We start from the raw sequence: 24,170 nt of genomic DNA, 5'->3' as shown, positions 1-24,170 counted from the left end.
GATAGGAGCATGAAACCTCTATAGTAGGGTTCTCTGATACGCTGAATCTAATGGTTCATCAAGATTATATGACTATTAGGGTGCATTTCCCCCTTTTTTCAAAAGGGGGATTCCTTTTTTAAAATCAGCATTAAAATGCGATTCTTTCGATGTATCTATTGGTATCAAAATTATTTTTTAGAGTTTTGATTACTATTGAGCCGGGTAGCCAGTTCGTTATCACGAACTGTTTGATAAGACTGTTCGTCTCTTAAAACTTTGGCATCTCCAAGTCGAGATAAGTATGGGTATAAATAAGAATCATTTTAATCAACTTCAATCAAGCTAATGATTATAATTACTTCCAGACATATAAACATTTTTGTGGGGGGGTGAAGGAAATTAAAGAAAAATTATTTTATAACATGAAGAAGTACCCAAAAATTAGGAAAATTTAGAATTTCAGGAGGACAGAGAGGCACTAATACCCCCCCCCCCCCCCCCGCGTACGTCTATGATTACTGCATTCACCCATGTCATTATATAGTACTGTCTCGGATTAAAGACGCTTATTGACTACTAAGGTTATTGCGTCGACCCTGTAGTGTGTTCCTACAGCCGGATTCGAACTCTGAGTCTCGTATTACCAAGCTGAGATCAAATCCACTGCGTCTAGCACTGAAAAAACTTTAAAGCATTACAAAAAAAACACTTATCTAAGTTCCCTTTAATTCTTCCCCATGTCAAATTCTTCATCAAAAATCCCCTTAATATTTTCAATGTCAGGTCTAACTGTATAACAGCCCTATTTCAAAACACATTTACCATACTTTCAGTGCCTGAAGTATTTATATTTCTCCACCTAGGTTATCTCTATCTGTTCTTATAACTGTGTCTATGTGTCACATTCATCTGAATCACTGCAGCCTTAATCCGTTCTACATGGGCATTTGAGACGATAAACTAGCTCCTTAAATGTACAGCAAGAAGGCTACGAACTTCCTAGTCCAAACAAAATGTGTTCATTATGAGCCCCCAAGTTTCATTCAATTTGCTCAACAATTTCCTATTTGAATAAACCCAAAAAATATTTTTGAGCTTTTCTTCTCTCCAGTGAAATTTTGGCTGTGGTGATTTTGTAGCTTTACAGGAAAGCTGAAAACATAGAAAACGTTTGTCGACTGTGGTCACTCGGAAGGATGAGACTAATTGAGATAAAAGGAACATATTTTAAGCCAACATTTTACGCTCTTTTCAGTGTCTTAAATTAAATTCAAATATTTAGAGCTAATTCAAAATTATTCCATTTTATTACGTATGTCTTCCTTTTCCCTTAGAAAAGATAATCCTCTTCTCTCAAAAGCATTCAGAGCTAATTCAAAATTAGTCCATTTTTTGGCGTGTGTCTCATTTTCCCTTTAAAAAAAGGAGACAAAAACCAGGTACCAATGTTGTAGCTCCATAAGATAATCCTCTTCTGTCAAAACTGGCGTATGTCTCTTTATCTTCGTAACGGTACAAGATAGGACGATTCTCACTGAATCATTCGATTCTTCGTGCAGAGTTTAGCCATGTTATATACATAACTCATTTTCAACCAAAATGTCATATGTTGCCCTTTTAATTATCGAAGCCAATTTTTCTTGCAACACAACGCCTTTTGAGCTGCCACAGCCAAGATATACGAGTTGCATTCACAACACAAACTAGCCTACTTCTCATTTATTGGGGGAAACAACCTTAAAAGTGAAAACGAATAAAATTCCCAAATGTTAAAATATATTTAATATAAAGTTTTAAGCCCATTAAACAACCTATTTGGAGTCCTTTTTACCTGCTACGGCAACGTGACATTTGTTTCCTCTTATAAAATCATGGTCAAATCGAAGAGGGATGAAATGTGATTGACGTCTGTCATCCATTACTACATTGAGACTTGTGTAAGTAGGTCATCCAACAGCCAGGTCTTGAAAACTCATAAAAAGAGGCCCAGAACAAGGTAAAATATTAACTAGATAATATATAGTTTTTTTTTTCAATCTGCTTTTTTCTTTCTAAAATCAATAAGCAATATAACTGAACATAAATAAATTTTAGAAATCGTCATCAAGCCGACAGAGACTAAAACAAAGACTATATGTATCTTCACCATACAAATACGCTATTTTGGAAGGAGGTTCGTTGAAACAGCAAAAATAGGCAAATGTGCTAAGCTTATACTTAATTTAAAAACAAATTCAAATTTGCTCCGTAATTTTCTATGATAAAAAAGAGCACTAATCCAAGATATTATTTTTATACGACAACCGACATGATGTGATCACCCTTCTGAAAAGTTATTCAGTGAATTAGCAAGAGGTGAATTTGCACTTTTTATAAATTTTCTCATGGTTCCAACATTATTCTGCAGAAATTTAATGTCTCTAAGATGAATAACCTGAATTCTTCCATCAGGAAGAATTTTGAGAAGTATTAGGGTACTTACGTATTTTCCCGACCACACAAAAAAGTGAAGTTAGGTTAATCATAATAAAATATACCAAAATCTGATAAAAATATAATACTTTATAAACAAAATTATGGAGACTACAACAGAGAATTATGAAAATCAGGCCACCCAGAACCTCTTACATTAAATATCTAACATAACCAACTCTACATATAAGATATTTAATTAAAATATACCTACATAGTAGTTTATCTCACTATGGCTAGGTTAATTATCTATAAATGCAGAGAAATCAGTTTTACTCAGATCAAGAACTTGAGAGTGGTCGGGATAACGCGCAAGTACTAGCATTATCGCTAATTCTGAATATTTCAACGTCGCTTACATAGTTTAAATTTGCTCTCTCTATTGAAAACAAGAGCTAATTATTATTAATTATATAAAAAAGAGCTAAGAGCTCATATGACACTTGTGAAGAGGTCTAAGGGCCAAGAGCTTATATGGCATGAGCTCTAGCAAAATTCTATGAATCAATAGATTTATTTAAAAGGAAATCAGAGGCTTAATAACGACCGGGATTTAAAATAAGAGCTGTAAGACACGAGGTCCTTGTAAATATCAAAATTCCTTTCCCCCAAAGAGAACGGATCCGGTCTAGTTATGTCAATAACGTATCTAGAACTTGTGCTTATTCTTCATATCAAGTTTCATCCCGATCTCTCTACTTCAAGCGTTTTCCAAGATTTCTGTTTTCCCCCCTCCATCCCCCTATGTTCCCAGATCCGATCCGAATTGAAAATGGAGCATCTGAGACATGTGACCTTTCTATATATCAAGTTTCATTAAGTTCCGATCACCCATTCTTAAGATAAAGATACCTCAATATTCACGCTTTCCGGTTTCCCACTCCGACTCCCCAATAACACCAAATCTGGTCAGGATTTTAAATAAGAGCTCTAAAGCACGAGGTCCTTCCAACAATCAAATTTCATTAAGACCTGATCATCCGTTCATAAGTTAAAAATGCCTCATATTTACTAATTTTTCCCAATTAACGCCCCCCTCCCCAGCTCCCCAAAAAGAGTGGATCGGGTACGGTTATGTCAATCACATATCTAGGACTTGTGCTTATTCTTCCCACCAAGTTTCATCCCGATCTATCCACTCTAAGCGTTTTCCAAGTTTTCCAGTCCCCCCCCCAACTTTCCCCAATGACACTTGATCCGGTCGGGATGAAAAAAGAGCTCTGAGACACCATATCCTTCAAATATCATTCAGATCCGATCACCCGTTCGTAAGTTAAAAATACCTCATTTTTTCTAATTTTTCGCCTGCCAAATTTCATCGTCCTAGCTTATCTAGAAGTGCCAAAACTAGCAAATCCGGAACAGACAGACAGACCGACAGAAATGGCGATCGCTATATGTCACTTAGTAGATACCAAGTGTCATAAAAATAATGGGCGTCAATCCACCCCGATTTCTATGAAATTAGTTGAAAAACTTTGATTCATTTTATTGCTATCCCAAAAGCTTGTACCATATACAGGGTGGCCATTAAAACAACTTCTCATGAATAAAAACACTTATAGTGATCCTAAAATGATATATCATTTCAGATTCGCCATACATGAGAGCTGATATGAGGCACAAACTCTTTTCACATTCAGCATTAAATATAGGTCTGCCCGGAATACGAAATGAGCTAAGTTATAATAGCTCCCAGGCGTTCCTATCAGAACACGTTTCAACTACAGCAGACAAAGAAATCATAGAAACATAAAGGCCACCGCCTAAAAGACATGAATCAAGATTCAAACAACTCCAGCTACTAGACTGACAATATGTCGATCTGTTTATCACAAAAGGGAAAATGAGACGTGTTTATTGTCAAGAGCTGAGTAATAATTGTTTTAGCAAACCTAAACACAGGCTATTCGTTGAAAGAGAAAAATATTTTTGTAAAGCTAGGTAGCACTGCAGTCGAAAAAGGTCCGGGACCTTTTTAGCACTATAGAATATTTGGAAACAAATTGAATGTTTACCAATTCCAAAAAACCTGGCCAGGATTCTTTCATAGGACACGCACAAACTGATTAAACTAGTCATGAGAAACATCTTTTCGGACACAGTCTCGTCACATACATTAAAAATATATGAGAAGTATAGAAGAAATTTGGAGAATTCGGAGGGACAATACACAAACCCCCCCCCACCCATCTTGTCGTGCTCTAAAAACAGGACCACCATTGAAGAGGTCACCTTGATGTGAGTGATAAAACTCCTTAAAGAGAGCAAGGCGAAAAAGGGTTAAGTAGCCTTGACCAAAGAGACTCTCGGCTCCGACTTTGCTAATCGATCCCAGTAGATTATTTTAGGATTATCCAAAATCCAATCTCATTTCCACTTGAGTCAGTCTCATTTCCTTTTAAAACAAAGCGCGGCGGCTCGTGCGAAAATATAACAATGGGAATCGAAGTAAGATACCGATACGATTGCGATAGAATTACAGTTGGTATCAGAACAAGGAAAGGTGTGGACATTATACAGTCATGAATAATATATTAGGGCTATTACATAATTAAAATGTTAGATATTCAGTTATGGTGTTCAATATTCAGGAACTGGGGGGGGGGGTCTTTGCTATACCGTAGCAAGAGATATAGTACAGAAAATCACAAGAGCTAAATCTGGCACAGAAAATTTAAGGTCAATCTCGCTCTGCTTATATCCGTTCCAACTTATCATCTAACAATCTAAAGTAGTGAACAATGATTCGAATAATTGACAAGACATGTGTTAAAGTGAAAAGTTATTACAATTGATAGTACTAAAATGAGAGAGACCTCAATTTATAAATGGAACACTCCCCAACGCTTAATGTTTCCACAACCCCACAGTCCTCTCATTGGAAGCCAAATCATGAAAAATAGCAAGATTTTGCCATTTAAAAAAACATTTTCCCCTAGAAGTTTTTTAGGCTTAACCCTCCACTTCCAGGGAATATTCTAGTGTGGTCTCGATACCATACCTAAACGACATATCTGGGAGTGCTGCGTTTATAAAAAAAAAAAAAAAAAAAAAAAAAAAAAAAAAAAAAAAAAAAAAAAAAAAAAAAAAAAAAAGTTTACCATGAAATCCATCGTACACGCTAGAAACTCAACAATGAGTGGCCTCTTAAAAAAATTCTTGTTTTCTTAGACTTGGACCCTCCAATACAGAGTAGTTTATTTCAAAGCGTAGCATCTGGCTCGATTCCCCCTATTACGATAATAAAATTGTGAAAGTCCAGACTATGCATTTTAAAATGAAATGACACGAGCTAGAATTTGCACTCTTTGACCTTACCGTACCAGCTGCTTCACGTCCTAGAATTTGACTAGAAATTTGAGAAGTCTATAGGACTATAAAAACCATCAAATGATTCCAGCATTCCCGTAAAAACAGACCGTAAAGTCGGTACAGGATTTGTCACAAAGGGCTAGACAACCATAAAATGGGTCTTGCCAAAAATTAGGGTAAAACACATCTAGAAAGAGCAGTTACGTACGCACGATTTTGTTTCAGGGATGTCAACATTTTTAAGGGAACCACTTCTAGTGTAAAAAACAAAAACCATCAATCAGTTAAAATTATCATTTTCAGACAAACTTTCTTCGTTACTTCAAATAGAATGGGTGTTTTAACTTTCAAAAATCAACATGAATTTAAAATCCTGAAAGGCTTACGGAATTTCATTCACCTAGCTCAACTACCTATCCTTGCAATAACAATTTTAAAGTTTCTCCAGAAAGTAGTGTTTCACCAAAACTGAAAAATTGAGGAATTATGAAAAACCATCCGAGTATCAGGTGATCTGAGTGAAACCGGTTTATCTGTCTACATTCGGAAATAATTAGCTTAGTCTCAGCGAGATAAACTACTACATCGGTATATTTTAATTATATATTTAGTATATATAGTTGGGTAGGTTAGGTATTTAATATAATGAGTTCTGGATGGCCTTCTTTCCCTAATTCTCTGTTGCAATTTCCATGTTTTTGCAACTAAAGTGTACACCTCTTGTTTATGCCTTTTATATCGGCTGATGTAACGGTTTACGTAAGTTATCAAAGATAGTCAATAGTATTAACATCGGTTTGGTCCTTATATAATAACGTAATAATACACGTACAGTGAAAACATGCAACTGAGAAGAAGGTGAGATTGGACTGTAAAAGTATTGACTTGGCCGAATTCTCCTGGAACAGCAATTCCGGCTATTGGCTATCCACTGCCCTGGGAATAAAAACGTTCAAACGATAAGTTGTAGTCCTACTGGAAGACTCCCTAAAGAAGGTCTCATTAACATATGCATGACCAACTCTTGTTAGAAACGAGACACCAGCAAAATGCTTCTCTGATTTATATTCCAAATACTTTACAAAAGTATTATATTTTCAGCATATTCTCGTATATTCCATTATGATTAACCCATCTTCACTTCTTGGGTGTGTTCAATATAATTGACAAATACCAAAACTTTGACTGGGGGGACAGATCCAAAGCCACCCCCATCTACGTATATGCCTGCGACAGAAGAGACGGCAACGCTGTTTTCTTATCTTAACCAAGTGTAATCCAAAAATCTTCAAAAATCAGAGGAAATAGTATCAATCTGCTTACCTGCTTTGCTAATAAGGAAAGGAACAGGAAATGACCAATTTTCAGCAAATGACATAAACTTTAAAACAAAATCGGTAGATTTCTTGCACTTTATTATGCAAGGATATCAATTATCCTTAGTCCTTCAGCTGCTGTTGAAATATCGAAGACCCGTGCACTAATCAGAACGAGGCATCTGACTGAACGATTTTTTTTTTTTTAGTTTAAGCTGTGTAGGGCCACTGGCATATTGAAAATATTAAAAATGGTGCTTGACCTACTTTGATACTATATTTAAATAAAAATGGAAATTATTCGGCGAAATTTGTTCTTACCCAGGAGATAATAGGGCACAGCTCAGAAATCATACCAAATAGAATGATTCTGACTGTACCACCGGACTCGCCATGTCAAGATTACCTTAGATCCATCCATAATTCAAAATTAGATTTTTATGTATTCACTAGATTGTGCCAGTGGGCAGCCAATACCACACCCCACCCCTAATGTGCAAATATAAAGCGAAAATTTGTTTCTAAAGTAGGTACCAAATTTTGTGATATTTCATTAGGATTGTGCGTCAAAGAAACAGGTTCTAATTTAATGAAGCACTTGAGTGGCGTTTAATACACTGATACCGAGATTTCTATAAATAAAAAAAAACTATATCTCAGGACCCAGCACATACAACATAATATCTGACCCCAGGATATATGCTATGCAAAATTAAGCAGGTAACCTGCAAATTGATCTGGAACTAGCCTGAAACTAATATTACAGAAGCAACATCATTCCAAAGCTTACAGAACTACCCTGTATGATCATCGTTTCACGAACAGCAATGCATAATACAAGTTCAGCCAGATTATGATAAACTCTGTACTCTATGTGATATACTTAATTATTTCCCCCTCTCCCTTGTTTATGTATTTGAATTATCTAATGTAAATGGTTTGTTTATGTCAAACTGTTTAGTTGTTAATGGTTTTTTATCATATTGATAAATTAGGTTAGCAGTTGGTTTCGTATTAAATCAGGAGAGAAGCAGGGTTGTATTCTATCCCCATTATTTTGATCAATTTGATGGACTTTGTCTTAAGGAGCACAGGGAAGACAATGGGAGAACACGCAATCAAACGGGGAGTTTGAAAATTAATTCTAAGAAGACTAAGTCCCTAAGGCTAGGAATAAGGTAGGATGAAAAGATGACATTGGGTTACGAAAAAGATGATCAGGTGGACACCTTCACTTGCCTTGGTAGTATTATCAGTAAAGACGGTGAGAGTCGTGGAGATGTTAAAAGTAGAAGAACCAAGGCTCAAGGTATTTTTTCCAAGCTAAAAAAAGTTTGGAAAAATAAGAAGATAAATCTGCAAACCGAGATTAGAATACTGGAAGCTACACTGATGACTATGGTCAAATATGGTTCTGAAGCGTGGGCATTCCAAAAAGCGGATGAAGATTTGCTAGATATTTTCCATAGAAATTGCTTACGAATTGTTCTGGGTATCTGAATGACTGACCGTATTTCAAACAGCAGGTTATACGAAAAGCATAGTTCAATCCCGCTTTCAAGGGCTATAATAAGAGAAAGGTTGAGATAGCTAGGGCACGTTCTGCGGATGAAGAATGACAGATTGCCAAAAATTGTTCTTTTCAGCCAACCCTCTAAGGCTAAACGGAAAGCAGGTCGTCCGCGGTTGGGGTGAGAGGAAGTAATAAAGAAAGACTTAAGGGAAATAGGGGCTTCCTGGGGAGGTGTACAGAGGGGTATTCTGAACAGATTGGGATTGAGGAGGGAGGGTTTTGAGGACTTTGAATATATTGGGATAGAGGAGGAGCGTGCGTAGCTGTGTTGGACTCAGTTAACTTGTTGTTGCGGTGAGTTGTTAGTAGTAAGTAGTAGTATTATCATATTGTGTCAACGCAATCCAATGCTCACTACTGCTGTTTTTATACAGTCAAGGAATAGATAATAGTGAGTTCTCTTTTCGAAGATACCTCCCTGATTGCAAGAACGCAACCAGAAGTACAGTACAGACAGATCAATAAATATATCCTGATTATAGACCCTCCCTGACAATTCTCCGTATACAGAATAATCCCTGAACATCCTGGGACAAAATCAGGCTTAGACGTAAGCCTCCAAGCAATGTGCCCTGAAAACTGTAGTTTAAGCATAAATACGACAAATTTATTCAGCAAAAGGATAATATCATATACCTGAAAATGCCTCTAAAATTCCGGCGTCAAACACAGCTTGACGTTCTCTTTTGAACACCATACTTTTTGGTCTTTTTAGCATGCCAAATTAAAAGACACGCCAGCGACAATAAAATATGGCTGTAGTAAAATAATAGAAGAGTTTTTTTGTTTCAATTATGCAAATCTGTTCCTTGGACCAGAGAAAAGATATTGCTTAAAATTTTTTTATGCCCTGGCTCTAAAAGTTGAAGAGAATCATTTTCGACAAATAGAATTTCCATTTAAATGCAAAACGAAACTTTCACAAAGCCCTTTCTTACCACCTTTTTAATCAATGAACAAATACACATAAAAGCCAAATGATAAAAATTGAATCGCACCCAAATAACAAAACACAAAGGAAAATTTTTTTCCTTTTTAAAATTCTAGGTAGTTTGAAAAAATTTAAATACAAAAAAATGACAGTTCATATTATCGCGCTTCAGGCCCCTCACCCAAGAAAAAAAATCTGCCTGCACTCTTTATATATATTTGTTAGCTTTCCTCCAACGAAAGTCGAGGGGTACCATAATTTCTATCATGGGTATAAACAGCTTCGTTTCACCATCTCGGCATTAGAGCATTGGGTTCTACATCGCATCTCCAATTATGTAAAACTTAGAAATGGGGATACACAGAAAATATATGTACAACTGAAAGCGTGATACTAGATTTTATAGCCTAGTGCCAATGTCGGTCCCCAGGCAGGTTTGTCTTTTTTAAACTCTCCCAAAACAACTAGATAAAACGTTATAACAGAGTATATATATATATATATATATATATATATATATGTGTGTGTGTGTGTGTGTGTGTGGGTGGAGTGACACTATAGCAGAAAGATTTTAAAAACCTTTGTTTTGGTATTTTTGTCACAAAAAAGGAAAACAAAATGCCTCTCCTCTCTCATTCTGAGAATAACTTATTTTTGAATCTGTTGATACAGAATACACAGTTGAATACTATATATATATATATATATATATATATATATATATATATATATATATATATATATATATATATATATATATATATATATATATATATATATATATATATATATATATATATATATATATATATATATATATATATATATATATATATATATATATATAGACATAGAAAGATCAATAAAAAAATATAAGGGATTTAGTTAAAATTATGAAAATTTGCATTTCCTTTTATTAACAACCTTGAACTCTACTCATCAGTTAAGGATCGTCACTTGAATCCCGATTCTCTTCCACATCAAATGCAAAGAAATATCTGTTGAAGTGCAATTGTTACTTTCTCTTGTCTAAGAAGGGGGAACGCCCTTAGCGTAATACAAGGGTTAAAGACAAACAAGCGAAGCTAGATTGGTAGACCTCTCAAGTCAATTTATGTCGCGTGCTAAAGACATCGACTTAAATCCGTGGGCTAATGCCAACCGCTAATTGCCATCATGCACACAGACACGCACACGGGTAGATACCCGAAGATTACTAAATCCATTTTATATTCACGCCAAAGCTTTTTGAGAATTGTCCAGTATAAAAACTTTATGCATTTCAAATCAATTGCGTCTACCAGGTGTTGGATGACAAAAAAAAAACAATCTCAAAACGGCATTTAAGAGATAAATAAATTAAAATACATCTTGCTTTTATAAAGGGATCTAAAACTGGAGGGAAAAAAACTAAAAGTAACAGAATAAGATCATTATATTTTCTACTCATCTACGTATTAAATTTACCAGAAATTACAAATTGTCCCCTTGATCTTTGAAAATATTTACTTGGACATAAAAAAAATTTTCTGAGGTTAGTATATCCCTACAACGTTGAGAGCAACTAATGGAAAAGAACCAGCTTTTTCAAAACTTGCCACCCCCAAAGGTCAAGACTAAAGTCTATTAATATTTTTGACACCTAAATCAAACGCATTCAGCCTCTTTTGCAACCTCATTTCCATTTCAGCTTATTACAAACTTTCAGCCATTTGGACAAGAAACACAGACAATTGATCTGGAAAAAGAGAGATTTGGACAAATAAGGAATCGAAAAGGAGCCGCTTTTTCTTGATCTTTATCATTCCATGTCATATCATAGATTAGTGCAGAACCCACAAGTTTTGTTGCACGCAATCAATAGCTTTGTCAACGTTACCTCGACTTTCCTGCATGTCTTTGAAAAAGATTTAAATACAATAATAATAAAAAATAACAGAAAAAAGGCGTTTCTTGAGCCATCCTCAGCAGGGTATATATAAAATACTATAAAAATTACAATAAATGGAATCTTTGAAACTGAAATTGAAGAATTTAAGCAGTAGGCTACCAGAATCATTACTTCTATGAAGTTCAACCAGGACCAGAGGCAGTTCACTCGGGCTCGAGGGGAAGGGGGCAGAGTGGGCAATCGCTCTAGGCACAGAAATTTTAGGGGCGCAGAACATATATTTGCATATAAGGGGAGGGGGCAAAGTATTTGGACAGTTTGAAGTCAGAAAACAATTCTTAGGCCTACTTCATAATATACAGAATAATTGTACCTAACTTATTTTGCATGCAGACCCACCATACTTTACCCCCCCCCTCTCTCCTAATGTACAATTATATAGCCAAAATCTGTTTCTAAAGTAACGAAGAAACTGGTTTGTTCTTGAGTTTCACGCATCGTAAACTTGGGTTGATGGCGTATAATACACGAGCACCAGAATTTTTCATGGAGAGCCGGATTTCCCGGTACTACTTTAAAACGATCAGAAATCAAATTTAAAAATACAGGTTTTTTCAACTGAAAGCAAAGAGCAACATCGAAACTTAGGCCAGAAAGAAATTATTACAGATATGAAAGGGGTTGCCTCCTCCTCAAGACCTGGCTCTTCACGCTCAAGTTTTGTTTTTACAGAACTTCAAAATAAAGCTTATTAAACTTAATCAAAGCTTAATTAAACGGTCATTGTGTTTCAGGAATCATTCTTGAAGAATTAAGACACAGTCAAATCTTTAGCGTAAAGAGCAAGGTCTCCTCTCATATACGTGATAATTTCTGTTCGTTTTAAGTTTTGATGTTGCTCCTTACTTCCAGTAGATGGAACTGTTTTTTGTTTTTTTTTTTTCTCATCCTTTATAAATATTGCTGGGAAATCCGGCTCTCTCTCCATGAAAAATTCCGGTATTTGTGCACGCCACCCACTCAAGTTTACGATGCATAAAACTCGAGAACAAATCGGTTTCTTCGTCACTTTAGAAACAAATTTTGGCTATATAATTGCACATTAGGGAGGGAGTAAAGTATAGGGAGTCTACTCTCAAAATGCGGTAGGTGTAATTATTCTTTATATTATGAAGTAGGCTAAGAATTGTTTTCTGACTTCAAACTGCCCAAATACTTTACCCCTCCCCCTTATATGCAAATATATAGCCCAAATTATATATTTCCCACCTACTCTATCATTTGTCTTTGTCTTGTCTCACACTAAGCTGAAGGAAACTAACGAGAAACCGGTTTGTTCTCGAGTTTTAGACCGCGTTAAAATTCCTTCCCCCTACGGAAAAAAAACTCAAATAAAATTCCCAAATTTAGAAAGCCTTATTTTCCCACAGGGGGTATTTTCCGCGGTGGGTTATTTACGCGGGGGAGAAGGTGTTTTCCGGAGGAGGGTAAACACCTAAAACCTTTAAATATAGAGCTAAAATATTCTTGTTGTTGTTTTTATATGTGGTTGTACAACTTTTCACTCAGCCACTTTGTACATTCAGTTGTCACTTTCTCAGTCCTTGGTACCTTTAAGTAACAATTTACGGAAACGCGTCATCTAAAAATTACATCTTAAAAGAGTGGCTTCAGATGCAAAGTAAAGATTTCTAGCAGTACAAAAAAAATTAAAAACTTTCAATAAACGCCAAAGCAGTCCCAGTTATTCTTTAAATAATGAAATGCCCATGTTTTACAAGCCAGTCTTGATCTGGGTCTACGCCTTTTTTTTCCTTTATGTCTTCGGTCATTCATGGAACGCAAATGAAGCGCTAGAGAATATAAATTGAGAGCTTTTAAAACTGCCACATTTTCCTCTGTCATCTGTTTTAAATTGGAAAATTTGTAACTTCATTCCACTGAGACTAAAGGAGGCCTACCATATGTTCTTAGCAACCAAAGAAATCTTGGCCTACTGGTCATTCCAGAACAATGGACAATAAATACAAAAGGCAAAATTGACACCCATAATTAAGGACACAAAACCACAAAGGTTAATAGGCCCCGACTTGAATAGATAGCCTGCCGGGAGAAGTGTGCAAGTCTGAAAGAGTACTCTGTCATTACTACATTCACTTTGATTTTCTTCAAACAACCCATTCAACTAAAAAGCAACTGTAACGCAGCAATCCTAACTATAGACTAATAATAGCACAAATTTAAATGCTTCCACCATTAGAAGCAAATACAAAAACGGAAGTTTCAAAATGTCTATTTCTTTCATAATTTATTACCATGTATTTTCAGAAACTATCTATAGCAAATTAGTAAAGGACGATAGGTTCGAAATTCATTATAAGAAAAGCGGACACGGACTTCGTTTGATATTAAAACTGATTTCATATCTTTTTGACACGCCACTATCTGATTTCAAAGATTGAAGAAAAAAATAAATCAAAATCCATTTGAGAGTAAAAAAAAAAAAAACATTTTTGTGCAACTGAATTTTCAAGTTGTGAATTCCAATATGCAAATGACGGAAATATCTTGAAGATTTTCATGCGTTCGCCGATCGACAGAATAGAAGGTTGATAACCACATTTATGTTATGCTTTCAGCAGTAACTGCAACTTATCAGACTGCAAAGGAAGGGGGGCTCCATCCAAGAAGATGTTGAATAAGAAATCCACCACTGGATTGCACTTTTATTGAAAACCCTTCCGTGTGTTTTCTCAGACCAGAGCCACCTTGTCATATATAGACTTGAGTAATGGTCACAAGTTGATAATTAATTCTAGTACTTTTTTATATAAAAAACGAGACTGGCTTGTGATGATGTTAGATCATGCAGAAATATCTGACAAGAATAGCCTACAGTGTGTCAAAACTTGAAAGCTAATGTTCAGTTATTACAGTTGGCAAAACTTAAACCCTTATATGCAAAACTTATAGCCTGAAAATTGTCCCCGTCTCCTTAAGAAATCCCTGATACCTACCCCTAAGGTTTATACCTGCGTATATCTACTTATAAGAAACAATATTGTTTCTAAAACTGTTTTATTGTAGGAATTTAAGACCAAATTTCTAATCCAAAAACAGAAACTCCCCTTTACCCCCGAAAATAAATTCCAGCAACTAGCTGCGCAAGATTATCTCTGTTGAAAGCAAAATACTCTTATATCCAACCTTAAATACTGAAAAAGCTGTTATCTCTATACTGCCGAAAATGAAGGATGAGCGGAAATTTCCATCTAAAAACCTAAGATGTTTCTTCTTACTCTCTCCTATTCCTGACTCACCGAATTTAAGTTAACATATGTTTTCCTTAATTATTGCAATCACTTTTCCTCAACTAGTGCTGTCTCATCATTCGACTTCAGCATTATGCATTTAAATTTCAGAAACATGGCTAATTTGTCATTAAGAGCCATTGAGAAGGGGGAAAAATCTTTTAAAATCTTATCGGCAAAATAAATAAAGCTAGAAAAAAGAAGAAATAAGTAACATACCTTCCCAGAGGTCTAGAGAATTGAAACCCCGCCTGACCGCTTGCAAATCATACTGAACGTTTAACGTCGAAACACTTGACTGAGTTGGACCTGCTTCAATATAGACAGCAGCTGATCCACTATTACTGGCAAAACAATGAATTTTTCGACCATTCTCCTTATTTATCAGTGGTAAAAGCTTCTTTGAGCTTTCTAAAAATATCTGAATGTTACCAATAGGGCCAATAACCTTCAAACATCCCTGAAAGGAAAACAAACATAAAATGATATATCCTCCTCAACGTAGTGAGCAATTGCAGTCCAATGTAGGCACATGCATAGGGATAAAGAGGGGTCAGATCCCCTCTTATTGACTCTTTTTCTTAACTCTACTTTTTGAAACAGTAAAAAACTTTAGCGTAAAGAGCGGGGCGTTGATGAGGAAGCAGTCCCTTTAATATACGAAGTAATTTCTGTTCGTTTCAAGTTTTAATGCCGCTCCTTACTTTCCGTTAAAAAAAACTTGTTTTTTCTTTATTTAATTTCTGAACGTTTTTGAATAAATGCATGTTTTGATTTTGGCTCTCCGCAGATGAATAATTAACATGAAATTTACATATTTATTTTTTTGGCTAGATGGCTTTCTCATAGTTTTGACCGAATGATTTTGAAAAAACGGAGCGAGGGAGGAGGCCTAGTTGCCCTCCGATTTTTGGTTACTTAAAAAGGCAACTAGAACTTTTAATTTTGTACGACTGTTTTTATTAGTAAAATATGTACGTAACTTACAAATTAGCTTACGTAACGAGCTTCTGTATTCTCATGTTTTTATTACGTATATGAGGGGGTTCACCCCCCTCGTCATTACCTTGCTCTTTACACTAAAGCTTAAATTTTGTCCCGAATTCTTGAGAATGACCCCTAAATCACGAAAGCCGTAGAATAAATAGTTGACATTGCTAGAAATACTTTAGCGTAAAGAGCGGGGTATTAGGAGGAGGTAAGCCCTGCATATGCGTAATAATTTCTGTTTGTTTTAAGTTTTAATGCTTCTCCTTTATTTTCAGTTGATTCATATTTATTTTTCATTGTTTTAAATAATGCTAGAAAATCCTGCGTTCCCTTCATGAAAATTTTATTCCCCCATGACAAATTCCTCCAAGGAAAGTTCCCCCAGCATATCCCCCTCTTCTCAACCCCACCCAGCCTAAAAATCCCCCTGTAAACGTCTGTACACTTCCAAATAACCATTACTATATGTAAGCAGTGGTTCTAAGTTTGTAACTTGTAGCCCCTTCCACGGGGACTGTGGGGGAGTAAGTCGTCCCCAAAGACATAGTTATAAGGTTTTTCGACAACGCTGAATAAAATGGCTATCTCAGAATTTTGATCCGGTGACTTTGGGAAAATAGTTAGCGTGGGAGGGGGCCTAGGTGCCCTCCAATTTTTTTGGTCACTTAAATAGGGCACTAGAACTTTTCATCTCCGTTAGAATGAGCCCTCTCGCAAGATTCTAGGACCACTGGGTCGATACGATCACCCCTGAAAAAAAAAACAAAAAAAAAACAAACAAATAAACACGCATCCGTGATCTGTCTTCTAGCAAAAAAATACAAAATTCCACATTTTTGTAGATAGGAGCTTGGAACTTCTGAAACAAGGTTCTCTGATACACTGAATCTGATGGTGCGATTTTCGTTAAGATTGTATGACTTTTAGGGGGTGTTTCCCCCTATTTTCTAAAATGAAGCAAATTTCTCAGGCTCGTAACTTTTGATGGGTAAGACTAAACTTGATCAAACTTATATATTTAAAACCAGCATTAAAATACGATTCTTTTGATGTAGTTATTAGTATAAAAGTTCCATTTTTTTAAGTTCTGGTTACTATTGAGCCGGGTCGCTCCTTACTACAGTTCGTTACCACGAACTGTTTGAAACAGAGCATTTGTTCTAAAGGAGAGACAATGGGAGGGTGGGGGTGGAAATTGATATTGAATCCCAAATGTCGTATCCATGGATCTTTAGGGGGGGCGTATTTTTTAAAAGAAAGGAGGGGGTACCAATGCATCAAAAATATAAATACCTCTGGATTTCTGGAAATATTTCTGGTCTACGCTGTTATTATGGAAGTAAAGAGTAATGTTAAACCCGAAATTGGTCAGAATTTATTCCGTATAGGAGGGGAATTGCCCCGTCCTCATACCCAACTCCACCTCTTGGTCGCAGAATTTTCGGAAGGTGTCCATTACCTCAGAAATTAAGAGTTTTAGCTTTCCACAATTGGGGGGAGCGCCGGCTCCCGAATCTGAGACGCTTGAGATAATAGATATTAATAAAATTGTTCTAACCGCTACACTACCAAACATGTGCTCCAAAATAGTATTTGTTTTATAATGTTCTGTGTTCCCAGTCATCCGTTTATTACGTGCTGGAATTTCATAACAATAAGATATGATCACAAAGATCACAATGATCACATGATCACAAAGCTCTATCACTGCTCGATTTTGCCCTTTAATGCTCTTTTCAGCAATAAATCCACAAAAGCACACTGATATGACCTAGAGCTTTGCCTTTAAATATCACTATCGGAGGTTGTGGCGGGTCTGTATCCCCCTAGTTTTTCAAGTGCCTATATTTTGCAAAAAACCTTTTGTTGGGGTATTTTCATCGAAAATACCCACTATACTCCCCCCCTAATGTGCATACATATAGCCCAAATTTTTGTCTAAAGTATTATATTTCCATCATATTTTGTTACTTTTCATTAGGATTAACCTAACTTTACTTCACTTCGTGTTTGCACGTACAATAAACAAGTACCAAATTTTCTAATAGAACTTCTAGTCCTAAGTCTTAAAACAAAAGATGAAAACATGCTAAGGCGCGGAAAAATCTCGGCATTTTTACTCGAATAAAATTATATATCTAACCCCCTCGAAGACTCCCTACAGCACCCCCTCAAAAAAAAAATATAATTCTCGGGGATGATAATTTCTCCTATGCTTTTTATATAAGAATCCTGATAGTTCAATTGGTTACGACTACCGAATTGTTAGAGGTATTTATCTTCGATTCACCCCTCCCTACCCATTCAAAGCTTATTGCAAAAAGGAGGATTTTTTAAGCAGATATTTACCTTAAAATCCTTGGAGCCATTGCCAATTTTCAAGTGCACTCGAATAGTCCCCTTCGGTCGTCTCCAAGCTATTGTGCCTTGGCTACATTTAAAATATAAGCTTCGAACTTCATTGCCAATTTTCGAACCACTAAAAGATAAATCAAAGAATTATTTAAAGTGATCTAACAGCGAGTAAACTAAACAAATGGAAACTGTGAGATGTGTCATATACATATCTCAATACTAGATGACCCAATTCGATTTTGGGAAGGATCTAACAAATTTTCAGAAATGCGGGCCAGAAATAGAGAACTTTTCTAGCCACTATCCATTCATAGCACGGATTTCGCAATTTCTCACCACCTTATTTAGCTGCTGGTTGCAGTTAAATGTACATTAATGACCAAATAGGCAATTTATCTTTGTTGCTTAATCTAATGTTTTCTAACACCGAGGATTTGAAAGATCGACAAATACATATTGCTTTTATCGATCATAAGGAATCCTTTGTTGCCGAAAAATATTTCTCAGTTCCAACAAATGAGAAAAAGCAAGCATTGGTGGTCAATTGACCTATAAATTTAACACATTGATAATAAAAGAAATGAACCAAAGTAAAGTATTGAATAACTTCCAAATGATTGTGGATTTGCTTTAAACATGAGCAGATAAGGAAATTAAACTTAAAAACCTTGCAAATCTAAAGTTTAGCCTCAAGCTGCAAAATTAGTGTAGGGGAGACTGGGGTAATGGCGGCCAGTGGGTAATGCCGGTCACCATGATTTCTCGTAAAGTCGATAACGCAGATTCATACCGATAGTATCTGCCATCTCAAGAAAGTTTATGGAAGTACTAGTGGAGCGCTCGCCATCTTGCCAGTTTTAGTTTGCCTGTTGTGCAAGAAGGACTGTTTTTACGTATCACCTTATAACACAGACAATAGTTTAATCCACTATCATCTCTTTCTGTTTACATTTCACGAAACGAGACTTATCTCGCAATAACAAGGTAAGCCATATTGTTGTATCTTGTAGCATTTTATTAAGGTTTAAGCACTTATATTTTCATTTTTAGCCGATAAAATAATGACCATGCGGTTGGGGTAATGGTGGTCACCACACTTGGGGTAACAGCAGTCGCGACCGGCATTGCCCCATTAGTGCCAATATTTTTCATATATTTTTTTTTCTATATTTCAGAGACCGAGAAAATAAATATAGAAAACATATAAAGATAAATGGACTGCAGAGGACTTAAGGAAAGCAAAAACAGCCAATACTAGAGGATTATCGATTCGCAAAGCTGCAGATCAGTTCAAAATACCATTCAGCCCGTTGCAAGAACGAATGAAGAGTGGGATTGATTCTGATCCAAGCTTAGGCAGGGAGTGTGTCTTCCCTCCACACGAAGCAGCTCTAGCTGACCCCGTAAAAACTTTGTCGAAGGTTTTCTACAGCATCACTGCACTAAAATTAAGGAAAATTGCATTTCAATATGCAGAAAAAACCAGTTAAGTCATAGATTCGATCAAGAAACAAAAATGGCAGGCCTGGATTGGATGTAGGGGTTCATGGACAGAAACAAAATTAGTGTGCGCAAACCCGAAGCCACGGGCATCGGAAGAGCCATGGGGTTTAATAAAGAGGAAGTACTGTGCATGACCCTGGTCTAATACTGGCAGAATGGGGCCAAAAGCGTGTGGGTCTTATTACAATTTGGGATAGGAGCAAAAACATTACAGTTGTGTGACTGAACAAAACTTAGAATCCTCGGCCTAACTTGAAAAAGTTTATATTCAGCCTAACACAGAAATTGATGTGTCTATACAAGAGATTTCTCCTCTACCTGGATGCAGTAGTTGGGCTGATGAACCAAGAAAAGGAGCGAGACAAAAGCAACATTCTCAGATCTTGACTTCAACACCGATGAAAATCCTGCTTTAAGAAAAATAAAGAGAGCGAATCGATTGATGAGGAAAACGTTTGTGAAGACGAATAAAAAAGTGAGCTTTGTTTGAGAAAAAGGGTAAAAAAATTTATTTCTATTGCGAAGACACATAGAAGGACGGAGAGGTATGGTATCGGTCCACCTCTTGTGCATTATGGGCACATCAAGAATGTTCTGGATGGGACACTCCTGACGCGTGTTTATGTGACATGTGCTCCAGAAAGTGAAATTGACTTAAAGTTCTTAAGGCTCATGAGTTAAATATATTGGCGCTTAAATTTTGTGAGCCATTTTTTGTATGGAAAGATATTTTTTCAAGTGTTTGGCTTCTAATTATGTCCATGCTTTCAATTACATTTTTGTAATTTCCTAAATACGGAATTATGTAACAATAAAAATATAACGATTTAAATTTAACATGTTTGTGTCTTTGAAATTTCTCATATTTCTTAATTCACAGCCATTTAGTAGAACATGACCTTAGCGACTGCCATTACCCTATGATAGGGGGTAATACCGGTCAAAGCTGATTTTGCAAAATCATTCAAAATACCAATAGGTAAGCTTGTCTAAGGCTCAATTTAAGTATACAATAGGTAAAGTGTACTATGTCAGCGATTTAACATTATTTTGTTTGAATTTTATGTTTATGCTATTTTTTATTCTCATTTTACCTTAGGTGAACGCCATTACCCCAGTCTCCCCTACATATTTCTTCTTCCTAACCTATATGCCATTAATCTCTGTGCAGACATAAAACATAAAAACTTTTACAAACACCGTATATAATTAACAAAATCAAGATTCAGGCTTTTTACATTTGACAGGAAATTTCCATAAACTGAAAACTAGCAGACAAAGGTAAAAATATAGAAATAATTTTTAAAGGCCCGGTTCCATACGCATGAATGGGAATTGAAAGTCAGCCAATTAAACTAATATGAAAGGTTCTTACGTCGCGGTGACGCAACTCTTTTTCTTATCTTCTCCGTAAAGTCTGCATCTAGGATCGTTTACAAGAAAAACAGAACCGGCTCATTTCCACGCTAAATGTCAACAAACCATGAGTATCTTCAACCACTATTGACGCCACATTAATACATAAAAACTTATCAACTGGAGACAAAAGCTTACATCATCTCGCATCCATCTCTAAAATTCCAAACAACCCTCTTTTTTTTATTTTCCCATCCACTAGGTAAGCAGAAACACATCTGTGAACATTAAACTCAAGTTTGTGATGACATATAGTGAAAAGAACCATATTCCCACGAAGACAGCTTGCATAATCAATGTAAAAAAGAAGATAAAATGTTTGACAAACATTAAAACCTTTAAATTCATATCTAGCGGGTTAACATTTCTAGGCTAAAAGAGGGTTCGCACCCATCCTCTAAATTATGAAAATCAAGATGTCCGCCAAATTTAGACAAATATGGATGGATATAGGCAAGAACAGATCTCAGATGCTGCAGTGTCCAAAAAATTTTCACTGAAGCTTCCCTCAAGAATTGGTTCTCCCTAAAATAAACCTAAGAGACCTTCAAAACTAAAACTACCCCAAAGAGAGCGGATCCGTTCCAGTTATGTGAATCATGTATCTAGGACTTGTGCTAATTTTCCCACCAAGTTTCATCCCGATCCCTCCACTCTCAGTTTTTTCCAATACGCCTGCCAAATTTCATCGTCCTAGCTTACCTGGAAGTGCTAAAGTAGCAAAACCGGGACCGACAGACCGACAGAATTTGCGATTGCTATATGTCACTTGGTTAATACCAAGTGCCATAAAAATGTTACATACGAACTTCAATATTTACGACAAATACGCAAGAACACATTAAAGATACTGCAGTGTCCAGAATAGGTTCCACTGAAACTTTCCTGAAGAATTGGTTCTTCCTAGAATACACCCAAGAGATCTTCAACATTAAAAATGTTCATGCAAACTTCAATATTTATGACAAATAGGCAAGAACACATTTCGGATACTGCAGTGTCCAAAATATGATTAACTGAAGCATCCTTGAAGAATTGGTTCTCCTTAGATTAAACCCAAAAGATCTTCAACACTAAAAATGTTCACGCAAACTTCGATATTCATGACATTTAGACCAAGACCACATTTGAGATACTGCAGTGTCACATACAGAGATAGTTAAAACCTTTAGATTTCGGGAGAGGAAGCAAGACCTGCTCTGCATAATATTCGTTCCTGGAGCCACCCTCTGATAACTAAGTAAAAAAATAAGTAAAAAATGCAACCCATTAAGGCAGGGCCGTATCCAGGATTGTTATTTGGAGGGGGGTCAATAAATTAAAAACTTGTCAAAAATTTGTTTATATGTATATTTGTTACGTTTTTTTTAATCGGACAAAACTTTCAGAGGAGGGGGGGGTCCAAACCCCTAGCCCCATCCCTGGATACAGCATTGCATCCAGGCATTGAGAATCTTTTTAATAATGCATTCCCTGGCTCTTAGCCTTTATGAGATGCTACAATTTTCTCACGGTTGAATGATCCAATCATCCTGTTTGTAATGAAATATTAACCAACCCTTATCGTATTTAACTGGAGCATATGCAATAGATGATTCGAATAAGAATCGGATCAGAAATTACATTTTCCAAGGGATTCTGCTCTTGCCATGCATGAGACTCAAAGTAGGGTGAAATGAATGAAGGCCAGATAACTACTTAACAGCAGCCTACTTACCTCAGATTTAATCATTTTTAGTTGTTTTTTTTTTTTTTTTTTTTTTTTTTTTTTTTTTTTTTTTTATTGATCACCAAAGAAGCCAACAATTGTCGGAGATTTTACCTATAATCCGTGGTAAAAAAAAAACGGATGGTTTATATTGTACTTTTAGCTATTTATTCTTAAATATGTTGAGCGTTTATATAGTCATGTCCCAAACGATCTGTAATCGCTGAGCAGCACTGTAAGACCCACGGAAATGTTTTGCGACTTACAATCGGCTTTAATCACTTTTCTTTTTTTTTAAGTTATCTCCATAGATTTCAACAATTATCCGAGAGCTTTACAAAACAACTGTTGGTGAAAGCCAAAAAAAAAAAAGAAAAAAAAGACGGTTTTTGATTTTTTCATTTTGGGCTTTTATCTTTATAAATATTTTGAGTATTTATAGTCCTGCAAAACACGGCGGGCATTTGTCACATTTTTTTCTAAAATATTCCTCAAATTGGTCTTTATCCAAAAGCTGTATAGCCGAGGCAGAGATTTCTAATTCGTAACAGGATTCATGGGAAGTATCGGAGTTCCAAAAGGGCGTATAAGAAAAGCAAAAGTCCATTTTCTTGTAAGCATCGGACAATTCAACAATTCGCACATTTTCAGCAAAATTTGATCGAAAAGTTAGCAGGGAATCAGTCTTTAAATTTTCAAGTTTCTTAAATTTTGATTTGTATGAAAGATTTTTGCATTGCGCTCCTGTAAAATTACGAAAAGTGAACTTAGGCCCTTTTTGCTAAACGCCACACATTATGATTTAAGGAGATAACCATTAAAATCGCAAAAATTTCGAGACTACGAAAGGGCAATGCCCCTTCATTACGTACGCGCCTGTTCCAAGAAACGTATACACTCTCGAAATGATAGTAGCCAAACTAAAGCGCAGTAACCATCCCGATTCTACTGACTTTGCAGATTCTTGGTGTCAATAAGCATTAAATTCAGCTGAGCTCCGTATAAGCAACCATCAGCCAGAGGGTAAAGCGCCTTGAATTATGCAAGAAAATAGTGGCCAGATGGACGCGTGCAGCTAACAGCTAGTAAAATTTTTAACTTAGAAACCAGATTGGATCATTAATCAGCTAAAAGTCTTATCGAACAAGTCGACGCCAAAAGTAATCAGCCTTAGGACTTTCAACTCAAATCTCAAAGCAAAGCCGACTGAATTGTCTACAAAGGGAACTAACAAGAACAAATAAACTTGCTTCCTTGTGTGTTTTCTATTTACAAAATTCAATGTTGTAGATATAAAGACAAACCAGTAGTATTTAAACCTCTGTTAAACCTTTAGATAAGCATGCTGAAATAACACCAGTTTCACGTCTCAAGCCGCCTCGGCCTATCAGATAAAATGTAAAAGAA

General features: G+C 36.0%; 1 protein-coding gene across 1 annotated transcript in view; it reads right to left on the bottom strand.

Moving 5' to 3' along the window:
• Window positions 1-24,170, bottom strand: part of LOC136032498 (meteorin-like protein) — a 61,025-nt gene that overhangs the window by 22,054 nt on the left and 14,801 nt on the right. Inside the window, exons 3-4 of the mRNA XM_065712810.1 lie at window positions 18,131-18,260; window positions 15,011-15,251 (exon numbers count right to left, since the gene is read on the bottom strand). Coding sequence (XP_065568882.1) covers window positions 15,011-15,251; window positions 18,131-18,260 — 371 coding nt within the window. The remainder of the gene's footprint in view (window positions 1-15,010; window positions 15,252-18,130; window positions 18,261-24,170) is intronic.

The sequence above is a fragment of the Artemia franciscana genome, chromosome 1 (assembly GCF_032884065.1).
Source record: "Artemia franciscana chromosome 1, ASM3288406v1, whole genome shotgun sequence".
NCBI lineage: Eukaryota > Metazoa > Arthropoda > Branchiopoda > Anostraca > Artemiidae > Artemia > Artemia franciscana.
Note: the sequence above shows the minus strand (reverse complement) of the source record. Positions and strands in the feature narration are given on the sequence as shown.